We start from the raw sequence: 15,989 nt of genomic DNA, 5'->3' as shown, positions 1-15,989 counted from the left end.
TCTCATTTTGTCAAGGTGAAGAATGATGCTTGATCCAGAAAGTTTTCATCAGCAGATTGATTCTTTCATGATGATTGGAAGGAGGTATTTATTAGTGTGTTGGTTGTTAAAAATTGTCATCTATTAAATAAATTCGTAACAAAACTTATAGGGAATATTTCTATTTAAGGACAAAAAAGTTTCATGTCACGAATGCTCTATTCAGAAGTTGACATCAAATAATGAATTCTCATATTCAAAGCCGTAGTAATTAACACTTTCATCTTTTCCCATTTCCACAAATAACTGCCAGCTTCAGCGTGAGGTGGGAAATAAATCTCATCAGCCATTGATGGATAAATCAAATTCTGATACCACATATGACCATGGAATAAATCGTGTTCATAAATTCTACTTGAAATCTTATCAGGTTCATAACCATTGGGAAAGGTCAACAAGACAGCACCTGAGGACATTAAAATTGAGTTAAAACTAGCAGATCCAAATGGAGACAAGAATACATCGGTATCATACATGAGTTGAACTTGATCTTCGAAGGATAAAGTTTCAAAAGTGACAAGTGACACTTTCACATTGAATTGAACATTGATATCTTTGGAAATGTAGGTATAAGTGGAAAATGCTTCTTTGGCTCTTTCGTAGAGTTCTTCGACTCGTTCAATTCTTCGAAAACCTCTTCTCTTGTTGTAGATGGTGAGAACGAGAGTTTTCTTTTCAATTCTCGTTTTTGAGGATTCAATTTTTAAATCTTGCAATTGATAAATTAAATCTCGGAATTGTTTCAAATAGCCACCGACATTTCTGTGGTGAACATGTTGCGATAATGTCGACGACATGGTTGGCATTTTCCATCATTATGACAAGAGAGTTGTATTATTTCATACCATGTCGATTCATAAATTGTGTTAAAAATTGTGGTTGTTGTTTTTGTGATGATGTTCAACTCACCTAAATCCCAAGTCTCCAAAAAGTCCATACGAAGTACTTCCCATGACAACATTTGTGAAACATGTCAAATCATTCTCTTTCGAAACGGTTCGAATCAATTGATTTGGATGTTTCGACAAAATACTTCCATATCTTCTTGAAAATGTTTGACATGCTCTCTTCTTTGAAGCCACATCATTCTTGTCAGTTCCACAAGTTAACATATCTTTGGCACAATCACATTCTTCATCCTCTTCTTCTGCGAATACTAAATAAACATCTCTAAAGTTGTCAATATCTTTTCCGAATGGCATTGGTTCCCAAAATTCTCTCATCAATGCAAATGCTGGATAAATCGTTTCTGTCATGCAGTGAGCAGCATTGGTACATCTGTGACGCTTCAAAAGGACTGAACGTTTAGTAACCCATCCAACACTCACTTTTTCTTTTTCAATGTATTCGCTCAGAGAGGAATTTAACACTTTCACACGAATCCATGTACGTTGTGGAACTTCCCAATTCGTTCTTCCTTCCACACCAGCAAGAATGGATCCATCTTTAAAAAACGAAGCACCAAATCCTTGTGAATCGTAATGATAAGTCGATCGACGACTATAATCATCAATATTTTGGAAATAGATATATTCACCATCGGCGCCATTCTTTCCTCGACGATAACATAAATTATAAGCTAAACAAGCACGATAGGTTTCTCGAATAAAATTGTGAGTGCAAAAGACATTGGAATAATCATTGAAACGGAAACGAGACAATTCATTGGGTGACATTAGGATGGATTGCATTCTCTTGGAAATGTCACTTTCGTCCGTTTCACTCGATTGTTGTTGTGGTTGTGGGTTCGAATCGACTTCAAAATTATCCAACTTTTTCACAAAATCTTCTGAAAGTCCTTCGTTGATTTCATCTTGATTCACACTTCCATCGTTTAACAATTTAGCGAACATTTTGTGATTATCACTTGGGATATCCACGTCACTAATCGGATTTGTCTTTCGAAGTCTAAAAACTTTATCTGTGAAGTAGGAAATATTTTCTGAGAGCAAGTGTTTACTCTTTGATGCAAATTTAATCGAAAAAGCAATGATGAAAACAACAGAAAGGAAAATGAGAGTGGCAAATAGAAGAGTTTGAATCGTTTGCCAAGAAATTCTATTTTTGGAAGCTACCTTTTTAGAAGTGGACATGCCCATCAGTGATGAAATGAGTGGAATAAAAACGGATGATATTTTAGAGTACACCATGAGCCATTGAATTTTCAAATAGGAGAAGAGAGAATTCAAATTTTGAGCGAGGAGTGAAAAAGTTGAATTGATTTTCGAGGAGGAGTGATGAGAAGTGGAGCTCGGAGGCAATTCATGATGATGATTCGATGAACCCGAAGAAGTTAACAACGGAGGAGAATGGTTGGATGAGCTTGGCAGCATTTTTTTGTTGTTTTTTCCTTGACGTCAAGGAAAATTTTGACATGTGGAAGCTGGGGCGCTCAAACAAACCTCACAAGTTCATCCTTTTATGAAGAATGTTATTAAACTTTCATTTAATGAGTGAGTGGTGAGAAATGACTTGTTGCTTCAAGCTAGTTGATGATGGATTGGATTGTTCGGAAATTAAATTTTTCACACATCAAACATTTGACCAAAGATGACACACTAATGAACACTTCAAAAACTCGTTGGAATTCTTCTTTAAATAATATTTCTCTTCATCATCATCAACACACTCTCATCTACTGTACTCCTTTCACTCCTTTCATACCATCCACTGATGAACCAACGATGAATCTATTGAAATATTCTCATCCCATAATTTCCGATGAATTTTTCTTCCTTTCATCCTCTTCTTCTTCTCTTTTAGAGTTTTCTTTTCGAAACAATTCTTGTGAATGATGATTCACATGAACCCTAAGAAGAATCATATGATGGAAAACTTTGGAATACACCCCAATCCTTTCAACGGGATTGGATCCATCAATGCTGAGAAGAGCGGCGTCTCTTCGCATCTTGATGATTCATACACTATGCTATCTGAGAAGTGAATTTTTGAATTTGCTGGTAAGTTTTGTGAATGAGGATAATGATCATTCGTTAAATGTATCATCATTGTGATTGAATTTTTGTGTGTGTGAATATTTAAACATGTGAATGTTCATATGTGATGATGAATTTGAATGATGACACTTTGATGATGAACAATTTCTGAAATTGACCATTTATCCAATCAAACCACTCACTTCAGCTGGACCTTACTATTGCGCACAAGGTCAAGGAGCAATGGGATTGGCCACCACTGAACAATGTATGGAAGGATTACAACCTGTCGACCTCAACACCATTCAACAAACTGTTTCACAATACCAAAGTCAAAAATTGATTGATTCCACATTGAATTTGCAAAGACATCGAATTTACTTGTACTCTGGAACTTTTGATATGACTGTGAAAACATCCGTCGTTGAAGCATTGGCAGCTCAATATCAATCATGGGGAATTCTTTCCAAAAATATTGTGACCAATTTCACAGTGCCATCTGGTCATGCTTGGATTACCAATAATTATGGAAATTGGTGCTTCTTGACTATGCCTCCTTATATCAATAATTGTAACATGGATGGTGCATTCAATGTGTTGAATACTATTTATGGAGACATCAAACCAAAGGCTCAAGCCAATGCTGCAAATCTTGTCTCATTCGCTCAAGCTGGTAACTTTTCTGGCAATTATATGGATTCTACTGGTTATTTGTATGTTCCAACTGCTTGTCAACAAGGAGCTTCATGTCGATTACATGTCGTGTTCCATGGCTGTGAGCAAGGTGCTAGCATTTTAGGAACTGAATTTGTTTCCAATATTGGAATTAATGAATATGCTGAGAGCAATAATATTATTGTCTTGTATCCTCAAGTTGCTGCAGGAGGAGAGAACTTTTTAGGATGTTTTGATTGGGTTAACTTTTCAGGAGCAGATAGTAATTATGCCAATAAGAAAGGCTCTCAAATGACTGCTGTTGCAAATATGATCATGGCTCTTGGCGGCAAGATTTATTAAATATGCCACACAGAACGCAACAACAAGGTTGTCGATTGATAAATAATAAATTGTGTTTGCATTGTCATGAATTGTAAGGTGCAACAAATTCACCAACAGCTAATTATGACCTTTTCTAAGAATAATTCTTGGGGTTTGACGTTCAACTTTATTTACGAGAATTGCAGACATCTGAAGTTTCAAATTGGATTGCTTTTGATATTTGAAGTTTGAAGTAAGGTGGTTTTGAAAGCAACCGAATCATTTCACAGGTAAGTGTCTAATCTTCATTGCAAACAACCATCTTTCTTTCCAGATCATCAATAAATTCAACTCTTTTTCACTTGATTCGAGAGCTTTGGCAAAGACCCTTGATGTGTTTGTGAAGATGTAGCACATGTGGCTGATCTGACAATTGCATGACTCGTTCACACATGTTCAAAGCAACTTCGAATCGTTTCTCACTTATGGCTCGTTCTGTTTGCTCCAGATCAAGACAAATTTTCTTTTGAAGATCGGTAGACTCATTTCTTGAACATTCTACAGAGTAGAGTTTGAGAATATGAGAATATGGGATAGGTCTATTGTTGTCATTGAATTGTGTTGAGTCGTGATTCTGGTTGTCATTACTTTCCCCTCCGAGTGCAATATATTGTTCGTGGTTATTCTCATTCCCAGATGATAAATTAATAGAGTCCACAAAGTAACAAATAAATGCATCCTTAACCTTACAATATGTTTCTTCACTGATGAGAACAGATTGATTCAAATCGGACGCCATTTCAAGCAATTTTTGAGAGACGGTAAAGTCTCTTCCAAGGATCGTGTAGTGCAAATGGTCAGTTGAACCAATGGATCCACACAAAACTTCTCCACTGTGAATACTGGCTCTTAATTTCAACAAAGATATTTGATTGAGATATTTTTGCTGCCACTTTTCTTGTATTTCTTTGAATATCAAAAGAGAATCAAGAACAGCATGCACTGCATGGATCTCATGCCTTTCAATTGGATAACTTTCCTCATTGAAAATAGCAATGATCATATCATCATAAAGCTGTATCATTCCCCCATGATCTTGCACAATTTTGGGTATCACTCTGAAATATTCGGAAGAGAGTTCCTCAAGCACATCCAAACCTTTTTGTTCTACAATATCCAAAAGACCCTCAATCTGAATTTTAACAAGACTAATATTTTGGTAAGTTGGAGGTGCATGATCTAGTTCAACGTTGTTCACGAATTTTTGCAAAACAATATCTGGCACAAACTTGCAAATAATATTCACCACCGAGCTTAATCTGTGGACGCCTATTTCCACTCGCCTCAGATCACTAAAAATACTATAGCTTTGTTTACCGTCACTATCTTGATTATCGACGTCTTGAGTTCCAACATTCTCAGGTTTCTTTACAATATTTTCATCAAACTTCAAATTCTTGAGTTTTACCAGGTTTTTCAATTGCTTATTGAGCTTATTAAAAGAAAAGTTAAAACCCGTCACAAGAAAGAATAGAAAGAATGCTTCCAGAATCAGTACAAAAATGAAAATAATAATTGAATTAATACCATTAGAAATTATCTCATCTAAAAAGCTATACACTTCTTGTGACTGTACAACAGCCCAATCTAAGCCATAGAGTCCACATAAAGGTGTCACTTCAACATAAATTTTACGATTTTTCCATAAAAATTGGAACTGAAACATGCTGGAATCTTCAGAGAAAGTAATGGAGTCTGGATCAATAGTAGAGTTCTTTGGAGATATCATGATTGTATTATTTCTAGAGTGATGATCATCACTGGATGAGTTGCAAGGCCCCGATTTCAAATATTGTAACAAGTTTGAAGAAACCATTGTTTCAAAAGTGTCAGATCTAAATGGGCAAGAACTTTCATTACTCGATAAAATGTATCCTCTACTGTTAATCACAAAACTATCGGTGCAAGTTTTTGACACATATTGGAGATGGGATGTCATGTTAATTAATTGAGAAATAGAGTCTGTGGGCAGTCTTAGAGATACTACCATGAGCAATTGGCTGATATTTTTGGCCTCAGGATGTTCAATAACATTCACAATTTTAACATTGTTCAATGGAGCCGTTCGGTTGACACGGGCATTCACGTATACAGGAATTAATAAAGCGGTATATTTGTCTCGACCGCTCATCCACACAGGGTTCGATTGATTTTTGAATTGAGATTCAAATCTCATTTTGTAGTCAGACCTCGAATTGTTTTGAAATTTTGTTTCGATAGCATTCCCTAATATTGAGGGCAAATGTTGATATTTTGCAATTCCGAGTGTGCTCAATAAATACGAGTCCTTAAATTCTGTTGTATAGAAATAGGAAGGAAATTCATACACAGAAGAAGTTTTGTTGAAGGGATTTAGAATCCTTATGGTTGGAACACCGTTATGAAATTCTTTTGATATTGAATAACCATCTGCTCTATCAATACTATAGGTCACTTTGTCATTCTTGGTTGACGCTGTTGCTAAATATTCCAACAAGCTCAGCATGGCAATGTCATTCGTAAGTGTTATTGTAGGGCCAATGCTATAGAAATGCTGTACAAATTCATCTATACAGTCCACAAATTTCTCAATGCCGTTATACATTGTGTATTCCGATTGAATTTGTGTAAATTTGACCTCATGATTCACAATCGATTGACCTGTCGAGTACATGAATGTAAAGGAGGTGATTAAACCAAGTCCTCCCTGAAATAAAAACAAAATTAAAACTACATTAGCAATGGTGAGTAAGGAGCATGGATGATGGCGGAAGAGCCAACACCCGAATCGTGAATATGGATCCATAATTAAATTCGTAAAAATGTTGCCCGATGTAGAATTTCCATTTGTATTGTGATGGTGATTATTGTCGTTCTTATTATTATGATTTTCAGTATTATGACTGGTTGTATGATCAGCATTTTGTTGTTGAATAACGGTATTAGTGGAGGGATCCGATGTTGGTGGATCTTGCCGTGTGGTGGTGGTGGTAGTGGTGCTGTACGAGGATTTGAGCGATGTATTGGATTGATTGGTTTTTCGTTTAATCCTATATCCAGCAATTCTTGCGGAAACATCGACTTGAGTTTTTCGGGAGGGTGTTGATGACATTTTTGTATTTTCTTTTTTGAAAACATCAACGCGCGCACACTTTGAAAGTTTTAATTCACCTAGCTCAATACAATTACGGATTCTTTGATTTGTAAATGGCATTCGTTCTCATGGAAGAGATTATAATGATGAAGGCGCAACAGTAGTGATCGATTTAAAAGTGATTACCAACATTGACAAGTAGGGCACCACCATCATTTCAAAAAAAATGTCAAGAAGATTCATTGTGGCAGTCTTGTTATTTGCATTAGTTGCTGTGGCATTGGTGGCTCAACCAAATGTTGCTAGCAGAGTGCTCGATCGAGTGTTCTCCGATATGGAGATTGATGCGCTTGTGAACGATGCAGTGAATGAATTGTCAGACGCAGAGGCTTTATTGTCATCAGGAGCTCAACTTGCCTCTACTACTTCTTTGAACGTGAGGTATGGTGAATCATTAAGTTTGTTGTTTGATGACACATCTATTGCAATATGGTTTAAAAACGATTCATGAAATGTGGAATTCATCCTAACGAAATATACGATTGATCATGTATTTACTGTGTACATTCATCAACTAACTCAGATCTGGTCCTTGTACTGACAAGTCCATTGTCACAACTTTGAGCGAGGGTCAAGTTGTCTCTTTCACAGGAACCTCAACAACTGCATGTGGTCACACTTGGTATGGAGTTCGTGGTAGTTTTGGTTCCGGTTATGCTTCAAGCAAATACCTCAGAGAAGTCAACTCTGGTGGAAATTCTGGTATTGAAGCTATTCGATCAAGAGCTGCGGATTGGGCTGCTTCAAAGGTTGGCTCCTGCTATTCCCAAGCACACAGATATGGAAATCCTTGCTATGACTGCTCAAGTTTGGTCTATCTTGCTTACAAACAAGCTGGTAAAGATGGACTTCCATTGACCACTCGCAATTATCCAAATCCAACAGTTAGAGAAATTTCCTTCTCTCAAATTGCTAAAGGTGATATTTTGTGGCGTGAAGGTATGTAGAATGTGAAAGTTCAGAGTTATTAATTATTTGGGTTTTGAAATGTCAATTCGTCACCCTTCGATATTGTGAATTTACGATTTTTTTTTGGGTTGCTCAAAACAACAGGACATGTTGGCATGTACATTGGAAACGGCCAAATCGTTAACGCTGAGAATGAAAAGAATGGAGTTCGTATCAGAGATTATCAAGCAAGCAAGGGCAGATTCACCAAGGTTTATCGTGTCGTTTAAAGTGAAATTAAATTGTCTAAATCAGATCTGGGCTTGTCTTTGTTGTTGAATTTGTTCAAAATGTTTTGAGTACTCAGCTCAACGCGCGTTGTGAGCTCTCGCTTTCAAATGCACTCGAACACGGCGCCAACTACAAATCGGTGATCTTTCCAATTACGTGATCTCCCGCGTGACCTAAAAAAAAGCCTTGATGCAATTTACTTCCGAGACTCTCTCTGGCCATTTCAACCTCGATTCTCTTCTGATCCTGCGTAGAGCGTCATCATGGATTTAGGCGGAAAGAAAACGATTGAGCTTCAGCATCCTCCTCCTTCTTCCCCTAGTTGTAGTAATGCAATAATTTTTGTACTTATTCTTTTATTTATTATTACCTTCACAACCCGGACAATATTAGGGGACGAATTTAATTTCAATGATGCTTCCGAAATTTGGTTTGGACAGTCGGCTCCTCTTACAGGTCCTAGTGGTTCCGTCGGACAAGGTAGGTTCTAATGATTGAGGAGTGAACAATGCATGCATACATCGTTTCTTATTGAATTAGAATTGAGGGATGGTATTTTGACGGCTTTTCATGAACTCAATTCAGCTGGAGGACTGTATGGGAAAATCAAACTGAGGCTTCTCTCGTTAGATGACATGTATGAACCTGAAAAGACTCAACAAAATGTAAATTACTTTCTCTCGCTTCGGGCAAACATGACCATCTTTGGTTTAATTGGTAGGTGTAACAATGCAATTCAATTTGGTTGGGTGTTCTATACTGTTCTTAAAATTATCAATCACTTCAATTTCGACTTTCAAAACTGCTACTATTTGTGATGAATTATTTTGATGATGATCCTCATAGGTATATTTGGTTCCTCTAATTCTTTATCCGTCCTTCCTTCTCTTCAAAATAATCGCATTCCCTTAATTGGCACGTACTCGGGAGCCATGTTTTTGAGAAAACCCTTCTTTCCTTACATTGTGAATTTACGACCAGCCTATTATGACGAGATGAGTGCTCTTGTGGACTATCTGATCAACATCAAGATTGCTCGTAAAATATCTGTTTTCTATCAAAACGATCATTTTGGTTTGTCCTGTCTTGAAGGTGTGCAACGTGCACTGGCCTTTCTCGATTTGGAACTATGCTCTTCTGGCTCGTATGAACGCAATACGGATGATGTTGAGAATGCATTTATTGAAATTTCGAAATGTAAACCAGATGCCGTTGTTGTTGCGTCGCTATATAGCCCAGCAACCAAATTTATCAGAATGGTTTACAATTCATCCCTATTCAGAAGTGATGTTATCATTGCTGCTTCTTCTGTTGCCAGCGATTTGATTGTCAATCAATTAGAACCTGTTCTGGCATCTAGGGTCATTTTTACTCAAATAGTTCCACACAACCTTAATTACAGTATTGTGAGATCATTTCAAAAATCTTTTAGAGAGATGGGAATGAATGAAACACAACTGAGTCATGCTCACATAGAGGGATATTTGAACGGAAAATTTACATATTCCATTCTACAACGAATTATTGGAAACTTGACAAGAAGTAATTTCATCCAAACACTGTACTATTCGAAAGAGGTGGTATTCGATAATTTAAAGCTGGGTCCTTATGAATCATGTCAACCACAAGATGAGGGTTTGTCATTGAACCCTTCAAACGAAACATGCAACTGCAATCAAGGATCTAGAAAGATATGGAGGACAAAATTTGATTCTCAAACAAAAACATGGATAGAAGAGAGCACCTTTTCTTGGAAAGATTGTTTAACAGATTCAAAAAGCATTGAACAACCTATTTTACTTGGTCAACTCGAATATTCAGGAAGAGCCTCTAGTAATGAGTTATTTTCAACAGGACTCAGAAATGGTATTAATTATCCCTTGCAACTGCTTACCTTTAAATATTCTGATCTGAACTCTCTTATTGAAAAAACGTTAGATTTAGTCGAAAATTACAAAGTATTTGCATTGGTCGGATTTACTGGTCTTTCGGATGTCATCGGTCGCAACGACGAAAAGTTGAACAAATTAACTCAATTTTTTAAGAACATCATTCCCACAGTACCGCTCATTGGACCAGTCACTACTGACTTTAAGATTATGGGCAGTAGTGCATCTAACTTTATTGATTCTATTATCAACATCAGAAACAGCTATATTGAAGAAATTGGTAGCTTGCTAGATTATGCGTACATGCAAGGGTTTACTCGTTTCTCGTTCGTTTATTCATCTTCATACAATCATGTTTATGAATATTTGGATTTTTTTCTGAAGAACGTTGGATTGTCTTTGGAAAGTGTTCATCAATGTGGGGATGACATTCAATTTAGTCGGATAATTAATCCCCAAGTGTTATTTATTGCTTGCCCTGTAGATAGAATTACAAATACGGTGCAAATACTTGACAGAAGTGCCTCATTTAGAGACGAAGGACTATTTATTGTATTAGAAGAAGCCAAGGATGTGATATCTAACAACCAATTTCAACATAGAGTAATTTACAGTACTCCTTTCCCATCAACTAACTCGTCCTCGAGGATAGTATCATTATTCAGAACCTCATTGAATAATTTAGGAAATTTTTCATTGAGCCATTACTTAGAATCTGATGACGCTCTTGAGGGCTTTTATGTTGGAAAATTTATATCGACAATTATTGATGCCTTAAATTATGAGCCATCCTTAAATTTTCTCCAATACATTTACTCGACAAATCAAATTGTATTTAGTGACCAACAACTAGGACTTTTTTTACAAACCTCTAACCTTAAATGCAACATTGGAATAAGACAAAGATATATCTATACAATGCATAGAGGGATGAAATATCAAAATTATATTGTTAATTTTCCTCCAAATCAGTGTGGCCTCCAAGAAATAGTTGAAAAACCCTATTCTATTTTGTACAAAAGACCTCTTCAATTCATTCAATTAAGACGATCAAAGAACAACCCCACAGAGACGTTATTAGTTGAGTATGGGCAGACCGATAGCGTCTCTAAAGGCATTTTGTCTCTATTTAATTTACTCAATGAGAATCAGAAATATCAACACTATCGCTTTCTATTATTAACTCAATTTTATAACGACCAAACAAATTTAACGTTTCTATTGGATGAGTTGATTGAAAAACAAAAAGTATCTGCCTTTATTGTTCCGGATGTCAATGGATTAAATGCGATTGAGTTCAAGAAAATTGTGGATTCTACACAAGTTCCAACTATTGCTCCACTCTCTGGAAGCATAATTTTTAGAGATTTTTCACGTAACATTATTAATTTATTTCCTTCGATACTCGATGAGATATTTGTGTTAACCAACTTCTTCCACACTAATTTTCAAAAACAACACATTCTAATTCTATATCAAGAAGATGAATATGAATGGTCAAATCCGACTCTTCACTCTACAATAATTTCAATAGCAGAAGGTAAAACTTACTTGATCACCATGAAGCCAATCGAATCTATTAGCATTGTATCTGAAGATTACCAATCAGCTTTGATCTTACTTGCCGATGTTGATGTTGTTGTGAAATTTCTTTCGAGGTTTATTTGGAAGCTTAAAAACAACCCGCAATTACTTATTGGAGTCACTTCTCAGGTGTACAATGATGAAGATTTCTTTCAGTCTATACTCTCAAACGAAATCAGTAGTATTAACTTGTTCACAGTATTGATAACTGAGCCATATTATTTTGGTAATGCTACCTCAATACCAAACTCATACATCGTTTATCAATTTAGCAATATATTCAGAAAATATTATGCCAACGATAATTATGGACATAATGGAGCTCTTAATGGATTTATTATTGCATCGTTTATGGATAAGGTTTATGAGTCCTTGTTTGGAAAAATGACATACAATCTGCAAGAATTTGTACAACAGGTGTATTCATTGTCATCTTTTGATTTAGGAGATCTAAGGATTGGGCCGTTTCTGGATTGTAAAACTTCCGTTGTCTCTTGTGTTAAATGCAATCAAGGCATGCATGACATGTATGTGGGACAATTATCCGACAAAATGAGCACTACAAAAGTATCAAATTACAATTTACACATTGAAACCTGTGGAATTATGAAGGACGAAAGCAATAATGTAGACTGGAAAAAATATTACCCTTATATAGCTCTGTCTCTGTCATTGGTGTTTGTTTTCATTTTACTTTTACTTCCATTTATTATAGTGAAATATTTGAAACACATGAAATATCTAAAGACTGTACCAAGATCGGGGAAAATTGTATTTGCCTTTACGGACATTCAAAATTCAACGACATTATGGCAAATCAATGAAAAAGCAATGAAAGCTGCTCTATCTATACATAACAAGATTATTCGCGAAAATATTAAGAAGTTTAAAGGTTACGAAGTTAAAACTGTAAGTATTTATTTTTATTGAGCGGTATTAGATTTTGCAAACAAATGGTAATACCATCAAAAAGCAAGGAGATTCCTTTTTCGTTGCGTTTAAAAGAGCAGATAATGCCATACATTGGGCTCTCAGTGTTCAAACTCAGTTACTGGATGCAAAATGGCCTTTGGAAATTCTGAAACTTTGGGACTGTAGACCTGAATTTGATGAAAAGACGAGGAAAATGTACTTCTCTGGATTGAGGGTGAGGATAGGAATGCATTGCAGTGACAAAGATTACCTTGTCGTCTCCGAAAAAAATCACAAACGAATTGATTACTTTGGAACAGCCATCAATTTAACATCGAGAATAGAGAGTATTGCAAAAGGTACGTTTTGAAAAGGATCAGTTTGAACTTAGCCTTTTTTGGACTTTAACTTTTTTCACATTACTAGGTGGTATGACATTAATCTCCGATTCATTGTTCAATGAAACCTTATATTTGTTTAAGAACGTTTTGAATGGTGAAGAAACTGGACAAGTATTGACTTCAATTCAAAACAATACCTCTAATTGCGTTCCAGAAGCAATCCAAGGTTCGAAATACATGGCACAAAATATGGGACATTGTGCATTAAAAGGTATCAAAGAAAAAGTTAGGGTTTTTTATATCTACAATGATGAATTGGTTGGTAGGAGGTTTGAGAATACGACACTGTCTTTGGATAATAAGGATGGAATGAATCAAGAAAAAAATAACACGGAACAGCATGAACAACATTCATCACAGATAGAGATGCAAGATATTAAGGTTGATTTCACCTCTCAGGAACATACTGTTTAATATATTCCTGATCTTGTTCCGTATTCAAGACATTACACACTATCTCGGCAAAAATTAGGCTTGAGGCAATTCAAACAAAGAAAACAGGAAGAGTTGAATATTAATGATGAAAAATTTATTCTCTTTTAACTATATTGTTCAAAAGCCTCTTCGAAAAATAGCACAGATTCTGATTTTGTGTTGAACAATATCCATTTGGAAACCCATTATCTGAAAAAACTTAATCAATTTTGGACCTGAAGCGATTTCAAAAACTACAGACAACCAATAATGAAGGTGAGCTGAACTTCATTCAGTATGAGTTTTGTGATTCTTTCTCGTTACAAGGTTCCAGAAAGTTTTGGCTCATTTAATCGATCCTAAAGATTCAAAATCACAAATAAACATGTTTATTTTGGGTTTGGGTTTGGGTTTGGGTTTGGGTTTGGGTTTGGGTTTGGGTTTGGGTTTGGGTTTGGGTTTGGGTTTGGGTTTGGGTTTGGGTTTGGGTTTGGGTTTGGGTTTGGGTTTGGGTTTGGGTTTGGGTTTGGGTTTGGGTTTGGGTTTGGGTTTGGGTTTGGGTTTGGGTTTGGGTTTGGGTTTGGGTTTGGGTTTGGGTTTGGGTTTGGGTTTGGGTTTGGGTTTGGGTTTGGGTTTGGGTTTGGGTTTGGGTTTGGGTTTGGGTTTGGGTTTGGGTTTGGGTTTGGGTTTGGGTTTGGGTTTGGGTTTGGGTTTGGGTTTGGGTTTGGGTTTGGGTTTGGGTTTGGGTTTGGGTTTGGGTTTGGGTTTGGGTTTGGGTTTGGGTTTGGGTTTGGGTTTGGGTTTGGGTTTGGGTTTGGGTTTGGGTTTGGGTTTGGGTTTGGGTTTGGGTTTGGGTTTGGGTTTGGGTTTGGGTTTGGGTTTGGGTTTGGGTTTGGGTTTGGGTTTGGGTTTGGGTTTGGGTTTGGGTTTGGGTTTGGGTTTGGGTTTGGGTTTGGGTTTGGGTTTGGGTTTGGGTTTGGGTTTGGGTTTGGGTTTGGGTTTGGGTTTGGGTTTGGGTTTGGGTTTGGGTTTGGGTTTGGGTTTGGGTTTGGGTTTGGGTTTGGGTTTGGGTTTGGGTTTGGGTTTGGGTTTGGGTTTGGGTTTGGGTTTGGGTTTGGGTTTGGGTTTGGGTTTGGGTTTGGGTTTGGGTTTGGGTTTGGGTTTGGGTTTGGGTTTGGGTTTGGGTTTGGGTTTGGGTTTGGGTTTGGGTTTGGGTTTGGGTTTGGGTTTGGGTTTGGGTTTGGGTTTGGGTTTGGGTTTGGGTTTGGGTTTGGGTTTGGGTTTGGGTTTGGGTTTGGGTTTGGGTTTGGGTTTGGGTTTGGGTTTGGGTTTGGGTTTGGGTTTGGGTTTGGGTTTGGGTTTGGGTTTGGGTTTGGGTTTGGGTTTGGGTTTGGGTTTGGGTTTGGGTTTGGGTTTGGGTTTGGGTTTGGGTTTGGGTTTGGGTTTGGGTTTGGGTTTGGGTTTGGGTTTGGGTTTGGGTTTGGGTTTGGGTTTGGGTTTGGGTTTGGGTTTGGGTTTGGGTTTGGGTTTGGGTTTGGGTTTGGGTTTGGGTTTGGGTTTGGGTTTGGGTTTGGGTTTGGGTTTGGGTTTGGGTTTGGGTTTGGGTTTGGGTTTGGGTTTGGGTTTGGGTTTGGGTTTGGGTTTGGGTTTGGGTTTGGGTTTGGGTTTGGGTTTGGGTTTGGGTTTGGGTTTGGGTTTGGGTTTGGGTTTGGGTTTGGGTTTGGGTTTGGGTTTGGGTTTGGGTTTGGGTTTGGGTTTGGGTTTGGGTTTGGGTTTGGGTTTGGGTTTGGGTTTGGGTTTGGGTTTGGGTTTGGGTTTGGGTTTGGGTTTGGGTTTGGGTTTGGGTTTGGGTTTGGGTTTGGGTTTGGGTTTGGGTTTGGGTTTGGGTTTGGGTTTGGGTTTGGGTTTTGGGTTTGGGTTTGGGTTTGGGTTTGGGTTTGGGTTTGGGTTTGGGTTTGGGTTTGGGTTTGGGTTTGGGTTTGGGTTTGGGTTTGGGTTTGGGTTTGGGTTTGGGTTTGGGTTTGGGTTTGGGTTTGGGTTTGGGTTTGGGTTTGGGTTTGGGTTTGGGTTTGGGTTTGGGTTTGGGTTTGGGTTTGGGTTTGGGTTTGGGTTTGGGTTTGGGTTTGGGTTTGGGTTTGGGTTTGGGTTTGGGTTTTGGGTTTGGGGTTTGGGTTTGGGTTTGGGTTTGGGTTTGGGTTTGGGTTTGGGTTTGGGTTTGGGTTTGGGTTTGGGTTTGGGTTTGGGTTTGGGTTTGGGTTTGGGTTTGGGTTTGGGTTTGGGTTTGGGTTTTGGGTTTGGGTTTGGGTTTGGGTTTGGGTTTGGGTTTGGGTTTGGGTTTGGGTTTGGGTTTGGGTTTGGGTTTGGGTTTGGGTTTGGGTTTGGGTTTGGGTTTGGGTTTGGGTTTGGGTTTGGGTTTGGGTTTGGGTTGGGTTTTGGGTTTGGGTTTGGGTTTGGGTTTAGGTTT

At 37.6% G+C, this 15,989-nt stretch overlaps 5 protein-coding genes and 1 pseudogene across 6 annotated transcripts; 4 read left to right on the top strand and 2 right to left on the bottom strand.

The window, feature by feature from the left end:
* Window positions 1–197: 197 nt before the first annotated feature.
* FDP41_000894 (uncharacterized protein) lies at window positions 198–2,372 on the bottom strand (the record flags this gene model as incomplete). The annotated part of the gene is made up of 2 exons (XM_044712845.1): window positions 198–801; window positions 949–2,372. 2 exons carry the CDS (start codon window positions 2,370–2,372, stop codon window positions 198–200), a joined length of 2,028 nt encoding a protein of 675 aa, XP_044564454.1.
* Window positions 2,373–3,218: 846 nt separating this feature from the next.
* FDP41_000893 (uncharacterized protein) lies at window positions 3,219–3,992 on the top strand (the record flags this gene model as incomplete). The annotated part of the gene is made up of 1 exon (XM_044712834.1): window positions 3,219–3,992. The coding sequence occupies one exon, from the start codon at window positions 3,219–3,221 to the stop codon at window positions 3,990–3,992; it is 774 nt and encodes a 257-aa protein (XP_044564453.1).
* Window positions 3,993–4,311: 319 nt separating this feature from the next.
* FDP41_000892 (uncharacterized protein) lies at window positions 4,312–7,104 on the bottom strand (the record flags this gene model as incomplete). Its single annotated transcript, XM_044712823.1, has 1 exon — window positions 4,312–7,104. The coding sequence occupies one exon, from the start codon at window positions 7,102–7,104 to the stop codon at window positions 4,312–4,314; it is 2,793 nt and encodes a 930-aa protein (XP_044564452.1).
* Window positions 7,105–7,312: 208 nt separating this feature from the next.
* FDP41_000891 (uncharacterized protein) lies at window positions 7,313–8,324 on the top strand (the record flags this gene model as incomplete). The annotated part of the gene is made up of 3 exons (XM_044712812.1): window positions 7,313–7,527; window positions 7,670–8,085; window positions 8,200–8,324. 3 exons carry the CDS (start codon window positions 7,313–7,315, stop codon window positions 8,322–8,324), a joined length of 756 nt encoding a protein of 251 aa, XP_044564451.1.
* Window positions 8,325–8,588: 264 nt separating this feature from the next.
* FDP41_000890 (uncharacterized protein) lies at window positions 8,589–13,525 on the top strand (the record flags this gene model as incomplete). Its single annotated transcript, XM_044712801.1, has 5 exons — window positions 8,589–8,805; window positions 8,866–9,042; window positions 9,172–12,707; window positions 12,772–13,069; window positions 13,137–13,525. The coding sequence occupies 5 exons, from the start codon at window positions 8,589–8,591 to the stop codon at window positions 13,523–13,525; spliced, it is 4,617 nt and encodes a 1,538-aa protein (XP_044564450.1).
* Window positions 13,526–13,910: 385 nt separating this feature from the next.
* On the top strand, window positions 13,911–15,989 carry FDP41_000889 (annotated as a pseudogene). Its single transcript has one exon — window positions 13,911–15,436. A coding segment is annotated over exon 1 (1,526 nt).

Source organism: Naegleria fowleri (genome assembly GCF_008403515.1).
Source record: "Naegleria fowleri strain ATCC 30894 chromosome Unknown tig22, whole genome shotgun sequence".
Lineage (NCBI taxonomy): Eukaryota > Heterolobosea > Eutetramitea > Acrasida > Naegleriidae > Naegleria > Naegleria fowleri.
This window is presented reverse-complemented; position numbering and strand designations above follow the sequence as displayed.